We start from the raw sequence: 15250 nt of genomic DNA, 5'->3' as shown, positions 1-15250 counted from the left end.
GTCGATCCCTTAGTCAAATGCAACAGGTAGAGCTGGTCACGGTACTTGATGTCTTTGTTGCGTCGGCTCATTTTGTGCACGGCCAACACATCCAGTTTCAAAACTTTTAGCTCGGCAGCTAATTCCTCCACTGGCATGTCGTACAGACCTCTGACGACGATATTGTACGGCTTATCCATGACGACATCATGGGTAAAGTACTCCGCCTCGTTTTCGGTCAAGTAATCCTTGACCAGTTGATAGTGCTGCCTGGATTGCACCAGCACCTTAAATCCATCCTGACACAGACGAATGTTGCCTTGGACTTTTCCAGACTTGATGAGTTCAACCAGCCCCGCTCGAAAGTCGATCGTTGCTGCTGATTGCCGCACATAAAAAGGAGGCAGTTTCTCCTTTCGCTGTTTCACTTCATTCTCCTTTGCTTCCGCTACCTGGTCCTCGCCAGACAGTCCAGCGAACTTGTTGTTCTTCAAAAGCTGCACCTCGTGCGACGAAGAGTTCCCCTCCTCCTTATCCATCGGTACAGTACCGTCGATCTTTTTCGTCTTTTTGCTGTTCGATGTCACTTCCAAAAGCACCTTCCTTTTGGAAATCCTCGGTTTTTGGCCATCAGTTGAGGCCTCAACCTTCCCTTTGGAAATCCCCACTTTTTTGCCTGCTTGAGCCGCAGGTAGGGCGATTTTTCCGGCGTTTTCCGCCGGGACGCGACGATTCATGTTGAATAAGACCACCTTCTCCAACGAATGCTCGAATAACGATGGGGGAATTGTGTTAGTAGGGGAAGGAAAGGGAAGGTCAGGATTCATCTTGGTAGATGATATGATCAGAAAATGAAACATGATCCTTGCCTTCCGAGCTACAACGCTATGAGAAAGACTTATTCAATCGCGCATTTTTTTAAACTTCTTACCGCCGGCGTGCCATCCGAGCAACGAAGCTATGGGAAGGGCTTTACAACTAAGTGTAATTATAAATAACGTTTTTTCGGCGATGTGCAATTCACAACATATTTTTTAATTTATTATTTCATACCGACGGCGTGCCATTCGAGCAACGAAGGAAGGAAGTGTAATCATAATTATCGTTTTTATCGGCGACGTGCAATTCATAATATAATATCCCAAAAGTATGAAATAGCTCTGCTACACAGCCCACGACTTCTTCATAACAAACTTCGTAACGTATTAGCACCGACCGGATCGCAAACAACCGGCTCGACAGCATAAATTCGCACGACGACACGAATTCCCGAATTTTCACTACTATCTCGCGGGCTCTCGCGCGTCAATTCACGAACCGATCTCCCCCACGAACACCACACGACTGAAGGATCAATTTCCTTGGCCACACCGAGAATATTTTGAAGAAATTCCAGAAACTTCTATCACTTTCTCGTGGGTTCTCGTGCGTCGATTCACGAACCGATCTCCCCCACAAACACCACACGACTGAAGGCCCAATTTCCATGGCCACACCGTGAATATTTTGAAGAAATTCCAGAAACTTCCATCACTTTCTCGCGCGTCAACTCACGAACCGATCTCCCCCACGAACACCACACGACTGAAGGCTCAATTTCCTTGGCCACACCGAGAATGTTTTGAAGAAATTCCAGAAACTTCTATCACTTTCTCGCGGGTTCTTGCGCGTCGATTCACGAACCGATCTCCCCCACGAACACCACACAACTGAAGGCCCAATTTCCATGGCCACACCGCGAATATTTTGAAGAAATTCCAGAAACTTCTATCACTTTCTCGCGCGTCAATTCACGAACCGATCTCCCACACGAACACCACACGACTGAAGGCTCAATTTGCTTGGCCAAACCGAGAATATTTTGAAGAAATTCCAGAAACTTCTATCACTTTCTCGCGGGTTCTCGCGCGTCGATTCACGAACCGATCTCCCCCACGAACACCACACGACTGAAGGCCCAATTTCCATGGCCACACCGCGAATATTTTGAAGAAATTCCAGAAACTTCTATCACTTTCTCGCGGGTTCTCGCGCGTCGATTCACGAACCGATCTCCCCCACCCGAGCAGGGGTAAATAACACGGGAATACCAAATTTTGGTATTACTTGGGCAAATAACAGCGACCAAAATATGCCCTTGGTTGCCCAGTAATAGATGGTAAAATACCATGAAATCATACCAAAGTCTTGTATGTGGAAGGGCACAACAATACCAAACCATGTTATTACAAGGGTAAAATAATATCTCAAAATAAAACCATTTCAATACCAAGTTGAGGTCTTCTGGATTTTTGAACATTGCTTGAATACCAAAACTTGGTATTGTCATGGTTTTAATTTTAGGTATTCCCGCGCCCTTGGAAAATCATCTTTTGGTATTCCTGTGGTCTTTCACAAACAAGATATTGGTATGATTTCATGGTATTTTACCATCTATTACTGGGCAACCAAGAGCACATTTTGGTCGCTGGTATTTGCACAAGTAATGCCAAAATTTGCTATTTTCATACCATTTTTAGTGCAGCAGTTGCAGTTAGTGAAAAAACGGAAATGATCCATATGCAACAGCCAAATCTACTCACCTGATGATTCCATGTTGTTCTTAGTGATATTCTTCACCACACCGAATGCATTTGTCATTGATGAACGGCCTGTGCTTGCAGTTCTTGAAGCTTCTGGAAAATAACAAGATTGAAAAATAAGTGTTATTAAAATGAAACTGGATTGAAATTCACCAAAATTCAATAATCTTTCGATTGACTCGTTTTTCAAAGTATTTGGTTATCCCGACTTGGAGAAATTTCAACAATTTAAAAAAATATCTTAATGGGTATATCAAAAAATGTTTAAAACCAGATTTTTTTTTTTCAAGTCATTTTAGCGCAAAATTTATTATCTTGTCCAAATTTGTAAAAAAAATCCCATAGTTTCAGAGAAAATTGATGAAACCTTTCAATACCAAAATAATACCAAAATGTGCCATCCTGACTTAGAAAATTTTCCACAATTTCAAGTAATTTCTGTAGGGGGTATATCAAAAATAATAGAAAACAGAAAATGAAAGTTGTCAATCAGGTATTTAGTTAAATGTTCTTGTGTTTTTTGCAATTTTAGAGTTTTTTTTTTATATTTTGAAAATGGTGACATGAATTCTGAACAGTTTATGTGATGGCGTGATTCTATCTTTCAATCAACTGTAACGTTTTGGACGTGATATTCCAACAATTTGATTCTGGCTATGGTCGAGGGGAGAATATAAAAAGTGAAATTACAAGTCAGATTTTAAAAATTTCAGTGAAAAAATGGTTAGAAAATGTATTGTTCACGCGTTCAGTTGATTTGCAATCATTCTTTTTAAAAATGTCTCAATAATCTCTTTTCGAACGCATTGCTTTGAAAACTTCAGCAGCAGTGAATATTTTGCCAGTTAATTCCCCAAGACTAAACAATTCCAACATGTACTGCTTTATATAGGGGTCAAAGCGTTGAGTTTCTCGATTACTAATACACCAAACTTTGCTATAATATAAAATACTGGATTCATTAAAACTTGTGATGTCACCTGCTTCTCTTGATTTTGTCAATGCTAATGGTTGATTCAACAAAAATGTCTGCTGAAAGTTTATACATCTCATCCTGCATCGGATATAAACGTTTACATAGTTTGATTTTTGTTATTTCATTTGTTTTTTTGGCGTTCATTTTGTGATCATCTTTGCGACCTAGCGGTCATAATGAGAAATGACATTCACATCCATTTTCAATTCAATTTTACTAATTTTTATTTTCTCACCTTCTCCTATATTAAAGTATTTCCAAAAAGTCATAATTGTGTTTTTAAATTCAGTGTAACAACAGCAATAAAGATACTAGTTTTTAAAATAATTTCAGCTTGCATTCACAAACATTTTTTTTATTTTTTCGATACAGTTATTGCAATTAGTTTGGCATAAACGCTGAAAGATATGTCAAATTGAGTTCTGCGAGGAAACGCGTCGCAACAAGTCCAGCTTCGTCGCTGGCTCTGCTGTGTTTTCGTTCTTGAGTCGAGTCGCATGTGTTTTTCGCGTTTCGTTTTCGTCGTTCGTCGTCGGTGCGTAATTCGGATGAGTACGTGTGCGTGTGTGTGAAGATGCTGGCTCTGGTTGTCACGATTACAGCTGAGCCAGTCCATTTTGCGGTGACCTGTATATTTGTAGATTCTATTTTCTTTTTTTTTCTATACAGTTAGAATGTACTTACTTTACTTTACTTACTTACTTTATCAGCAACAGGTCTATCGACCCAACGCTGAACTAATCGAAGATTTCCAGGATGCTCGATCTTGGGCCGCTCGTCTCCAGTCGCCTACAATGTTGGCCGCTCTTGCATCTTCGTCGACTGCACACAGCCAACGCGTACGTGGCCTTCCACGAAGCCGACGACCGCGTCCAGGTTCGCTGCTGAATATCGTTTTAGCCGCCCGCTCGTCCGACATTCTGGCTACATGTCCAGCCCACTTCAGCCTGTCGTGCTTGATGACTTTTACGATATCAGCATGTTTGTAGTCTTGGTACAACTCGAAATTCATGCGCCTGCGCCACCGGTCTCCTACTTGCTTGCCGCCGAAGATAGAACGCAGGATTCTCCGCTCAAAGACCCCAAGTGCTCTCTGGTCAGCCTCCTTTAGCGTCCACGACTCGTGACCGTAAAGAGCTACAGGGAGTATCAAGGTCCTGTACAGCGTGATTTTCGTAGGCGTCCTTAGGCTGCGGGACCTTAGCTGGCTACGAAGACCGTAGAAGGCCCTGTTTGCAGCACTAATCCGCCGTTTCACTTCGCAGCTCACATCGTTGTCGCACGTCACGATTGTACCAAGATATACAAATTCATCCACCACCTCATATCTTTCTCCATCTATTTCCACCTCCGAAACACCATCACCTGCACTGCCACGCGCTCTGCCAGCAACCAGATACTTGGTCTTGGCAGTGTTGATGGTCAGTCCGATCTTCGCAGCTTCCCGCTTGAAAGGGACGAACGCCTCCTCCACTGAACGACGGTCGATACCAATGATGTCGATGTCGTCAGCGTATCCAAGCAGCATGTGCGATTTAGTGATGAGTGTTCCGTTTCTTTGCACGCCTGCCCTTCGAGCAGCACCCTCCAACGCTATGATAAACAGTAAGTTCGAGAGAGCATCGCCCTGCTTCAATCCATCCAACGTAACGAAAGCTTCTGATGTCTCGTTTGCTATTCGCACGCTTGATTTTGCTCCGTCGAGCGTTGCACGAATCAGTCTTATTAGCTTCGCCGGAAAGCCGTGTTCTAGCATAATTTTCCAAAGTTCGTTTCTTTTGACTGAATCGTACGCCGCCTTGAAGTCGATGAACAAATGGTGTGTTTGCAGGTTGTACTCCCGGAACTTGTCGAGGACCGACCCACTTGAAACCAGCACTGATATTCGCCGACAAAGGTCTCGGTCATCGGTCTCAGTTTGCTCCACAGGATGCGGGAGAATACTTTGTACGCTGCGTTGAGGATTGTGATGCCTCGATAGTTGGCACAATCGAGTCTTTGCCCTTTCTTGTAGATTGGGGTGACGAGCCCGTCTAACCAGTCGGTCGGAAGCTGTTCTTCGCACCAAATGCGTAGGATGATTTGGTGCAGAATCTCGGTCATCCGCGTACTCCCGTGCTTGAAAAGTTCGGCCGGAAGTCCGTCCTTTCCCGCGGATTTCCCGTTCTTGAGCTCTTTAACAGCCTTAGCTACTTCCTCCAACGTAGGCGGGTCCACAGCTTTTCCATCTTCCTCAACGTGTATCCTGTCCTCGACGATTCCCTCTCGTGTCTCACCGTTCAACAGCTGCTGGAAGTGCTCCTTCCACCTAGCAGCCACCGCAGTCTTGTCTGTCAACAGGTTGCCTTCCGTGTCGTTGCACATCACAGGGGAAGGCGTGGTTTTCCTTCTTACACCGTTGACAGTAGCGTAAAACCTCCGCTTATCGTTCGCGTTGTACTGTGCTTCCGCTTCGGCGAGTACCGTTTCGTCGTACTCCCGTTCTTTTCGGCGGTGGATTCGTTTCTCTGCTCTTCGTAACTCACTGTATCGCTCACAGTTTCGGCGCGTACCCTTCACCAGCATACGCTTCCTGGCCTCGTTCTTCTCGTCCGTCACTCGCTGGCACTCCGCATCGAACCACCCTTTGGGTTTGCGTCCTCTGGTCGTGCCGATCACTTCGGTAGCCGTTGTGTTGACGATGCTCTGGAGGGCTCCCCATTGCTCGTCCAGGTTACCCGTAGGCGCGTCCTCGTTGATCCGCTCGTCGAGCTTCCGACTGTACTCTGCAGCAACGTCGCTGCTCGCGAGGCGCTGGACGTTCAACCGCGCTATCCTCGCAGTCCGCGGGGTCAACACGTTCGACAGCCTAGCTCGGATCTTGCACGCTACCAGGAAGTGATCAGAGTCGATGTTCGGTCCTCTGTACGATCGGACGTCCATCACGTCCGAGAAGTGTCGACCATCCACCAAAACGTGATCGATTTGTGTGCACGATTCGCCATTCGGGTGGCGCCAGGTGTGCTTCCGAATGTTCATGCGCGCAAAGAAGGTGCTACAGATAGCCATTCCTCTGGCTGCGGCGAAATTGACCAAACGGAGGCCGTTGTCATTCGTGCGAGGATGAAGGCTCTACTTGCCGATGACAGGATGGAAGAAGGCTTCCCTTCCGACCTGCGCGTTTGCGTCTCCGATGACTATCTTCACGTCGTGTCTTGGGCACTCTCCATAGGTCTTGTCGAGACGCTCGTAGAAAGCGTCTTTATCGTCATCGGGCTTGTCGTTCGTCGGCGCGTAGATGTTGATCAGGCTGTAGTTGAAGAATTTGCCCTTTATTCTCAACACGCAGATCCGGTCATTCACCACCTTCCACTTGATGACTCGGTTCTTCTGATCCCCAATCACTACGAAACCGACTCCGTGCGTCGCCTTTTCGCCGCCACTGTAGTAGATGTGGTACTTGAAAGAGGTGTTGGCGATGGGGTCCACCGCCGTGAATTCTCGCTCTCCATGACCGGGCCATCGAACTTCCTGGATGGCGGCCACATGCACGTTCAGCTTGTGCAGCTCCCGGGCAAGAAGGCCAGCACGTGCAGGATCTTGGAGAGTTCGAACGTTCCAAGTACCGAGTTTCCAATCGTTGTCCTTTTTACATCGCCTGGTCTGATGCCGATTAATCCGTCCTGAATTTCTTCTTTCGTTTTTCTGAGTTGGTGTTTCGCTTCGGTATGCCGCCTAACCAGGGCTGCGAGTACCTAGTCTCGGGGTGGGGCTGCCACCTTGCAGCTTCCGGGACCCAGCTGCGGTTTTCTCTCGACACCGTAACGGGGGCTTTTGTCTCGAAGCTTAACGGTACAGCTACACCCTCCGAAGAGGGTGGAGCCCCCCTTACCCTGTCAGCATACTACCATAGTTCCCACCGGGGTTGGTTACCCGATCTCTCCAATGGTTACTAGTATCCCGGCCAGCGCCGCGGGGAGGCCAGGGTATCGGAGTTACTGAACAAGAGGCTAAAGGACCACTTGGTGGGTCTATTTTATGCCTACGGTACTCGAAGTACCTATGGTACGCGTTGTCCAGTCGTTCGCTGACAGTTAGAATGTAAAGTTCGAAAATCGCGATCGTCATTCTCGTTAGTCATGTTTTTGATACACGTCATAGTCGGGTTTCAGTGCTCTATGATATGCAATTGTTTAATGGTACGATTCGTTCTAATTTGCGTTAGCAAAATATAAATAATATTCGATCATTTGCTTCCCGCGAAATTATCTTTTACCATTTTAGCTCGTACAACACGGTGACAAATCTTGTTTCAACGCGATTTTTCAAGCCCTTCAGATAACATCATAACTTATCAGTCATCAGAAATCAGTAATTGGTCGTTCATCTTATAAAAATGCAAAAGTATAAATAGTCTAAGGTCAACTCTACGTAAATATGTTACGCTGAGTATAATATTTCTCCTTTTACTTACACATAACTTTGATTCTATCTTTCCGCAGCCGGCTGTCTAATATTGAATCTTTTATGCTAAACTCAACACCAAATAACCGGGAATAGTCTCATCCGCATCATCCGATTGTTTGCCTTGAGAATACATAATACATCACCCTATTAAACGAAATTCATTGATTATTGGGCCACATCATCATCCTCTATGATGAATCCTGGCCATTACCCTTTCCCACTAACAAAATCCCAAGTAGAAGTAGTTTTCCGGCACACGCGGGGGTGTGGATATCGTATAGAACCCACCCTTGGTAGCAGCCTGTGCTAACTAACATTCCCGTCCCTTCCCCTCGAGATCTACAAACTGACATGGTGGGCGCCGTTGGTGGCCAACGACTGTTTCCTATTGGCGCCGGCTCTAGTTTTGATGATCGTGATGTTTTATCTTTTCAGCGCATTCATGCATGCTGTTGATAAGGGAAATATCATTTGATCGTTGAAGCGTATGACCGGTTGTGCTGATAGAATATTATGGTCCTGTTCAGCAACGGAGAAGGACAACCATGGGTGGTCTCTCATACTCATACTCATACTCATTTCTGTAGGGGGTATATCAAAAATGTTTAAAATCAAGTTTGAAATTTCCGGTTTTCAATGAAAGCATTCGCTTAGAGACATCATTTTAGCGCAAAATTAATTATTTTGTCAAAATTGGTCAAAATTTTCCCATAGTTCCAGAGGAATTTGATAAAACACTTTAATACCAAAATAATACCAAAATGTGCCATCCTGACTTAGAAAATTTTCCACAATTTCAAGTCATTTCTGTAGGGGGTATATCAAAAATGTTTAAAATCAAGTTTGAAATTTCCGGTTTTCAATGAAAGCATTCGCTTAGAGACATCATTTTAGCGCAAAATTAATTATTTTGTCAAAATTGGTCAAAATTTTCCCATAGTTTCAGAGGAATTTGATAAAACACTTTAATACCAAAATAATGCCAAAATGTGCCATCCTGACTTAGAAAATTTTCCACAATTTCAAGTCATTTCTGTAGGGGGTATATCAAAAATGTTTAAAATCAAGTATGAAATTTCCGGTTTTCAATTAAAGCATTCGCTTTGAGACATCATTTTAGCGCAAAATTAATTATTTTGTCAAAATTGGTCAAAATTTTCCCATAGTTTCAGAGGAATTTGATAAAACACTGTAATACCAAAAGAATACCAATATGTGGTGTTCGACCATTGACAAATTCTGCAATTTTGCAATATCAAAACAATACCTTAAATTGGTATGATACCACATTTTGCTCTTGCATAATCCTCAAGACAAATTTTAAAGGGTCCAGGAATACCAAAATTTGGTATTGATACCAGAGAAAGATATTATTACGCATTTCCCTTGTTATTTACCCATGCTCGGGTTACCTCAGCTTCATCCTCGTCGCCAAATTTGTGGAATCCCGACAATCCGGACGCAGCTGGATTGCTGCAGGTCTTCCTCCCAACCGCCCTCTGACCTACGGTCCGTTCCGTCGGTTCCTACGCCGGCCGTTCCGGAGCATCACTCCCGAATCCACCCGTAGCACTCGCGTTGTTCCCCCGCGTCACTACATGCGCTCTCCCTCGCTGCTCATCCCAGACTGACTCTCTCGTGTCCTTTCTCTCTCGCTCACCACTCTTCTCCCACAATTTGTGCCAAGGTGCTGCACACTCGGAGGGCAAACCCTACAAGCTCATTTACCAGTAAGAAAAAAGTCATGCTTGTGCTTGAATAGTATCCCACTTTGCAGATGTTGCTTTTTTGGGTTAGATCCAATGCTGAAGACGCTAATATGTCCCTACGTATATGACAAAGTGGAATCCCGAGCAGGGGTAAATAACACGGGAATACCAAATTTTGGTATTACTTGGGCAAATAACAGGGACCAAAATGTGCCCTTGGTTGCCCAGTAATAGGTAGATGGTAAAATACTATGAAATCATACCAAAGTCTTGTATGTGGAAGGGCACTACAATACCAAACAATGTTATTACAAGAGAAAAAAAATACCTCAAAATAAAACCATTTCAATACCAAGTTGAGGTCTTCTGGATTTTTTAACATTGCTTATTTGAATACCAAAACTTGGTATTGCCATGATTTTATTTTTAGGTATTCCCGCGCCCTTGGGAAATCAGGTTTTGTTATTCCAGTGGTTTTCCACATACATGATTTTGGTATGATTTCATGGTATTTTACCATCTATTATTGGGCAACCAAAGGCACATTTTGGTCGCTGTTTTTTGCACAAGTAATACCAAAATTTTGTATTTTCATACAATTTTTTAGTGCACCAGTTGCAGTTAGTGAAAAAACAGAATTGATCAATAAGCTTCTGAAAAATAACAAGATTGAAAAATAAGTGTTATTAAAATGAAACTGGATTGAAATTCACCAAAATTCAATAATCATTCGATTGACTCATTTTTCAAAGTATTGGGTTATCCCGACTCAGAGAAATTTCAACGATTTTTAAAAAAAATCTTAATGGGTATATAAAAAAATGTTAAAACCAGCTTTAAAAATTTGTTTTCAAGTCATTTTAGCGCAAAATTTATTATCTTGTCCAAATTGGTAAAAAAAATCCCATAGTTTCAGAGAAAATTGATGAAACCTTTCAATACCAAAATAATACCAAAATGTGCCATCCTGACTTAGAAAATTTTCCACAAATTCAAGTCATTTCTTTAGGAGGTATATCAAAAATTTTTAAAATCAAGTTTGAAATTTCCGGTTTTCAATGAAAGCATTCGCTTTGAGACATCATTTTAGCGCAAAATTAATTTGTCAAAATTGGACAAAATTTTCCCATAGTTTCAGAGGAATTTGATAAAACACTTTAATACCAAAATAATACCAAAATGTGCCATCCTGACTTAGAAAATTTTCCACAATTTCAAGTCATTTCTGTAGGGGGTATATCAAAAATGTTTAAAATCAAGTATGAAATTTCCGGTTTTCAATGAAAGCATTCGCATTGAGACATCATTTTAGCGCAAAATTAATTATTTTGTCAAAATTGGTCAAAATTCTCCCATAGTTGCAGAGGAATTTGATAAAACACTGTAATACCAAAAGAATACCAAAATGTGGTGTTCGACCATTGACAAATTCTGCAATTTAGCAATATCAAAACAATACCTTAAATTGGTATGATACCACATTTTGCTCTTGCATAATCCTTAAGACAAATTTCAAAGGGTCCAGGAATACCAAAATTTGGTATTGATACCAGAGAAAGGTATTATTACGCATTTCCCTTGTTATTTACCCATGCTCGGGCATCCGGACACTTTGGCCACCTGGAACCGGTGAATCCGGAACATGGTTCATGGTAGAAAAAAATTATCTGTAATTCCCATAGTGCGACACGTCAAAAAATATTTATTAGCTCTGAAAAGTTGAAAGCTACCCCTCAAAAGACTGTCCGATTCCATCCGGACACATGACTTTTTAGACCAAAATAAAATAGTTGGCTTTAATTTGGAGTAGATTTGTAAGTAAGTAACAGTATGTCAAAATTCGACGTTTTCTTAAAATTTTCCCAATATAAACAAAACAATACCAAAATTTGGTAGAATTCCAAAGATTGGTATTAACTTACACTTTACACATTTTTTCAAGGGCTCGCGAAAACCAAAATTTGAAATTGTTACCATTGAATGGTATTATTTTGCATTTCCCTTGATGTTTACCATATTTACCCATGCACGGGGTGACATTAATGAGGATACTTGCTAGCTTTGCTGCAAAACTTCTACACTGAAAGAAACCAACATAGCAAAATCAAATGCTTTTTCACGTGAAGCCAGCTGATTGATTGCGAAAAACCCTTCACGTTTGTTTCGAGTGGATTTCACGTGAGTTTCATAATAAAAGCACTTAGATTTGCCCCATTGGACTTATCCATTGGTTTCAACGTGAAAATCACGTTAGTTCCAAATGTTTACGTATGTGGCGAAAATTTTTCCAGAAGTATGATGGCTACGGACGAAGCTGGTTGTTTTTACTTGTTGGCTTAAAAAAGTCTGCGTTTTTTTAAATATTTGTTTAAAAAAAGCTCTGAGAAGTGCAAAATCAACGGAGCAGTAAGTATAAACAAAAACGGACCAGTAAAGTTTCATAAAATTTTAAAAAAGATCATATTTCGTCTATTTTTTACAGGAATCAAATTCCAGCTCAAGGTCTGCTTCAGAATCCGCTCATCCGACCCAATGATCCGAAAGTTCACCGGAACATTCGCTATGATTCGGCGGTCGGCGACAACAGCTTTACTCCGGCCAATGATTGCAAGCGGTGCTTCCCGGAGTCCGCCATGGGAAAACCATCAAGATATACGGATCGCGTGGACACGGTATTGCTCAAACATACGGCGCAGCATGAAAGTGGCTTATGTGTGCATTTATAAAAAATAGATTTGTGCGTGATAAATTTAACTGTTTTTTTTCTAAATAAATCTGGTTGAAAAAATACGAAAAACTAAACTCTTTATTTAAACATATGAAAGTCACTGAAAAAAACATTTAATTTTTACTACAAATTCATATCATATTCATGAGCCAAGCATCACAAGGTCATGTGAGCTTCCATGTAAAATTAACGTGTTTTGTACATGGATTCACAGTGTCGCGCGATTACATTTTTTCAAGTGCTTTACATATGGAATTCACATGCTATGTCGTATGGGGCAGATTCATGTGTAAAACATGTGATATTACTATGTGCTTTTCTTTCAGTGTATGACGTTTCGAACCGGGGCTCTGCACAGAAAAAAAAGTTGAATTTTGGAATATTGAAAATTTGGTAGGTTGAATATTACCTCTTTATTTGTGTAATATTACATAAAAAATGTGTAAAAATGTGAACCTGATGAATATTCATCAAAAACTGATGAAAATTCATCATTTTCTAGGGAAAAATTTATCATTTATTTTGCCACAAAATCTGTCACCATTTCCTGATGAATATTACCATCATTTTTTTTCTGTGTAGTTTTATTACTGCGGGCGTTAATAATTAGAGTTCACGCGCGGTGATACGACCGCAACATAATGGTCGCATGACAGCCGCATGACATCCGCAGAACAAATTTTTGGGCTGTTGTTAAAGTTTGCCTTGAGTTTTCAGCTGACTCTTTGGAAAATATTCAAAACAAACCAAGTTGACAGCCAAATCAACGCAGAATTTCAGTTCAACTTGCTGATTTTTACACTGCGGTAGTTAGGCGGCAATAATCTCCTGTCACTCACAGGGATGGAGAAACGTGATTTTATCTCGCAATAAGCAATACTTTATTCATTTAGTTTTTACAAACAGTTTTCCATAATCATGTCGCATGTTTCACCAATCCAATAATGACATTTATTTTTTCAGTGAAAAAGACCTCATCAAAATATCTGAAACCGATATTTCAACCAATAGAGATGGTTGGATCGAAATAAATGTGACTAGTGTTGTTGAGTTATGGAAAATGCAGAAAATATCGAACAATGGCTTTTACATTGGTGCATATTACAAAAGTCGACCAGGTACCGAAATGTTTTGTTGAGTATTGCGATTTAGAATTAGCATTCGAAAGCCAAACTTCATACGAGTGATAAAATAGAGCGGAGCATGACGATTGAAACTTCCACCTTCCCATCCCAATTAGCACCGTCGGGATTTTGAGCGGTCTTGGGATCGGATCTTTCTTTGGCTTTTCATGTGTTTCGTCATTTCTGGGAATCAGCAACAGGTAGGTAGGTGGTGCTACGTCATGGAGGTCGGTCTCTTGTCGCCGGTCAGCGGTTTGCTGCAGCTTGGGCTGAACCTCTTCGAGACAAATCACTTGAACGTCAAACTTTTTTCCCACGTGAAGTCGATTGCCATCTTAGCAGGATGCAATTGTTCTGTTCCGAGTCGTCGGGACTTGCCGTCTGCTTGAAGACCATGGTTTGGACGCTTTCAGGGCAATCGGGACAGAGCAGCGGATGAGGCCGAGTAGGACGTATAGCGTCGCCCAGTTCGAGTAGTTGTAGAGGGCAACACGGGTCACCCCAGTTAACTCAATCCGAATTCTTGTTGCGTTTGAAACGGAATTTGTGTACGATTCTAATTAGATTCCGTTTCAGAATTCGGATTGATTTGGCTGGGACCTCTCTGTTGGTAGCCACAGCACGGATCACTAGCAGGACTGCTCGCAATCCTACGATCTTCTGCGGGTTGATGTTTCTGATCAAGGCTTAACTGCGATAAACTGTCTCTGAACCGGGGTTCTGTTCCCGGTAATACCAGGACAGCAAGTCGAAGAAGTAGTCCCACGAGATGGTCGCTGCGGTACTTCCACATCCCTACTTTATCAAGTTGCGCATTCCGAGTGGATTGTGGCAAGCATTGTCAGACACGGATTGAAAAGAATCTGAGGCAGAATATCTCCGGCCAGCGAGTGGCCTGAACTGTTCACTCAGCGAACAAATACATCGTGAAAATATTTGCCTACTCCATCGCTCGACGACACTCACACACTACCATGCTCAGCGAAGAGCCATTCTCATAAAATGCCAGAGCGACAGTCTTTTTGTCTTCACGCCCTCAGTTTGCCATCAATTTAATCTTGGTGGAAGTTTCTTTGAATGGTGTCTATAATGTTATGAAATCAAAATAAATGCAAAATTTAATTGATAACATTGATTTTAAGCAACCCAAATCAATGAGTATAACGCATTGCATCAGAGAAAAAATGTTTTCAGTTAAGAGTGATCGGAGACGATCGGCCTGCCGGAGCCGTTCGGAGACTGAGCCGATCAGAGAGAGAAGGAGAGTAGAAGAGAGAGTGTTCGGGAGCGAATCCCGAGCATGGGTAAATAACGCAAAATAATACCATTCAATGGAATCAATACCAAATTTTGATTTTGGCGAGCCCTTGAAAAAATGTCTAAAGTGTAAGTTAATACCAATCTTTGTTATTATACAAAATTTTGGTATTGTTCTGTTATTGGGCAAATTTTAAGAAAATGTCGAATTTTAACATACTGTTACTTACTTACATACTTAAAAATGCAAATCTACTCCAAATTAAAGCCAACTATTTTATTTTGATCTAAAAAAATCATTTGTGATCTTTATAAATCAGGGAACACCATGCATTGGTATTGTAAAGGTATTTTAAATAAAAATATTATAAAATAAAGGTGATTCATAAAAAAACAATTTTAAATGATGTTTAACATTCTTAAAATTATGCTGATACATTTGAAAATGA

General features: G+C 41.8%; 2 protein-coding genes across 2 annotated transcripts; both read right to left on the bottom strand.

Moving 5' to 3' along the window:
- Positions 1 to 4644: 4644 nt before the first annotated feature.
- On the bottom strand, positions 4645 to 6585 carry LOC120431811 (uncharacterized). The gene is made up of 3 exons (XM_039596931.2): positions 5404 to 6585; positions 4808 to 5335; positions 4645 to 4674 (listed from the first exon to the last, which is right to left on the bottom strand). Exons 1-3 carry the CDS (start codon positions 6583 to 6585, stop codon positions 4645 to 4647), a joined length of 1740 nt encoding a protein of 579 aa, XP_039452865.2.
- Positions 6586 to 6648: 63 nt separating this feature from the next.
- LOC120431812 (craniofacial development protein 2-like) lies at positions 6649 to 7644 on the bottom strand. The gene is made up of 2 exons (XM_039596932.1): positions 7563 to 7644; positions 6649 to 7115 (listed from the first exon to the last, which is right to left on the bottom strand). Exons 1-2 carry the CDS (start codon positions 7642 to 7644, stop codon positions 6649 to 6651), a joined length of 549 nt encoding a protein of 182 aa, XP_039452866.1.
- Between the last annotated feature and the right edge of the window lie 7606 nt (positions 7645 to 15250).

The sequence above is a fragment of the Culex pipiens genome, chromosome 1, assembly GCF_016801865.2.
Source record: "Culex pipiens pallens isolate TS chromosome 1, TS_CPP_V2, whole genome shotgun sequence".
NCBI classification, from domain to species: domain Eukaryota; kingdom Metazoa; phylum Arthropoda; class Insecta; order Diptera; family Culicidae; genus Culex; species Culex pipiens.
The sequence above is the reverse complement of the archived record's forward strand: the minus strand, read 5'-3'. Positions and strand labels throughout refer to the sequence as shown.

What these genes read in the sequence shown, in the direction of transcription:
- LOC120431811 (XM_039596931.2), bottom strand. Translation starts at nt 6,585, where the DNA reads ATGGCTATCTGTAGCACCTTCTTTGCGCGCATGAACATTCGGAAGCAC. An exon ending in AATATCAGTGCTGGTTTCAA is followed by an intron (nt 5,336 to 5,403) that starts GTGGGTCGGTCC and finishes ATCGACTTCAAG; the next exon opens with GCGGCGTACGATTCAGTCAA. An exon ending in TCGTGACGTGCGACAACGAT is followed by an intron (nt 4,675 to 4,807) that starts GTGAGCTGCGAA and finishes TACTCCCTGTAG; the next exon opens with CTCTTTACGGTCACGAGTCG.
- LOC120431812 (XM_039596932.1), bottom strand. Translation starts at nt 7,644, where the DNA reads ATGACGATCGCGATTTTCGAACTTTACATTCTAACTGTCAGCGAACGA. An exon ending in CCATAGGTACTTCGAGTACC is followed by an intron (nt 7,116 to 7,562) that starts GTAGGCATAAAA and finishes GAACTCTCCAAG; the next exon opens with ATCCTGCACGTGCTGGCCTT.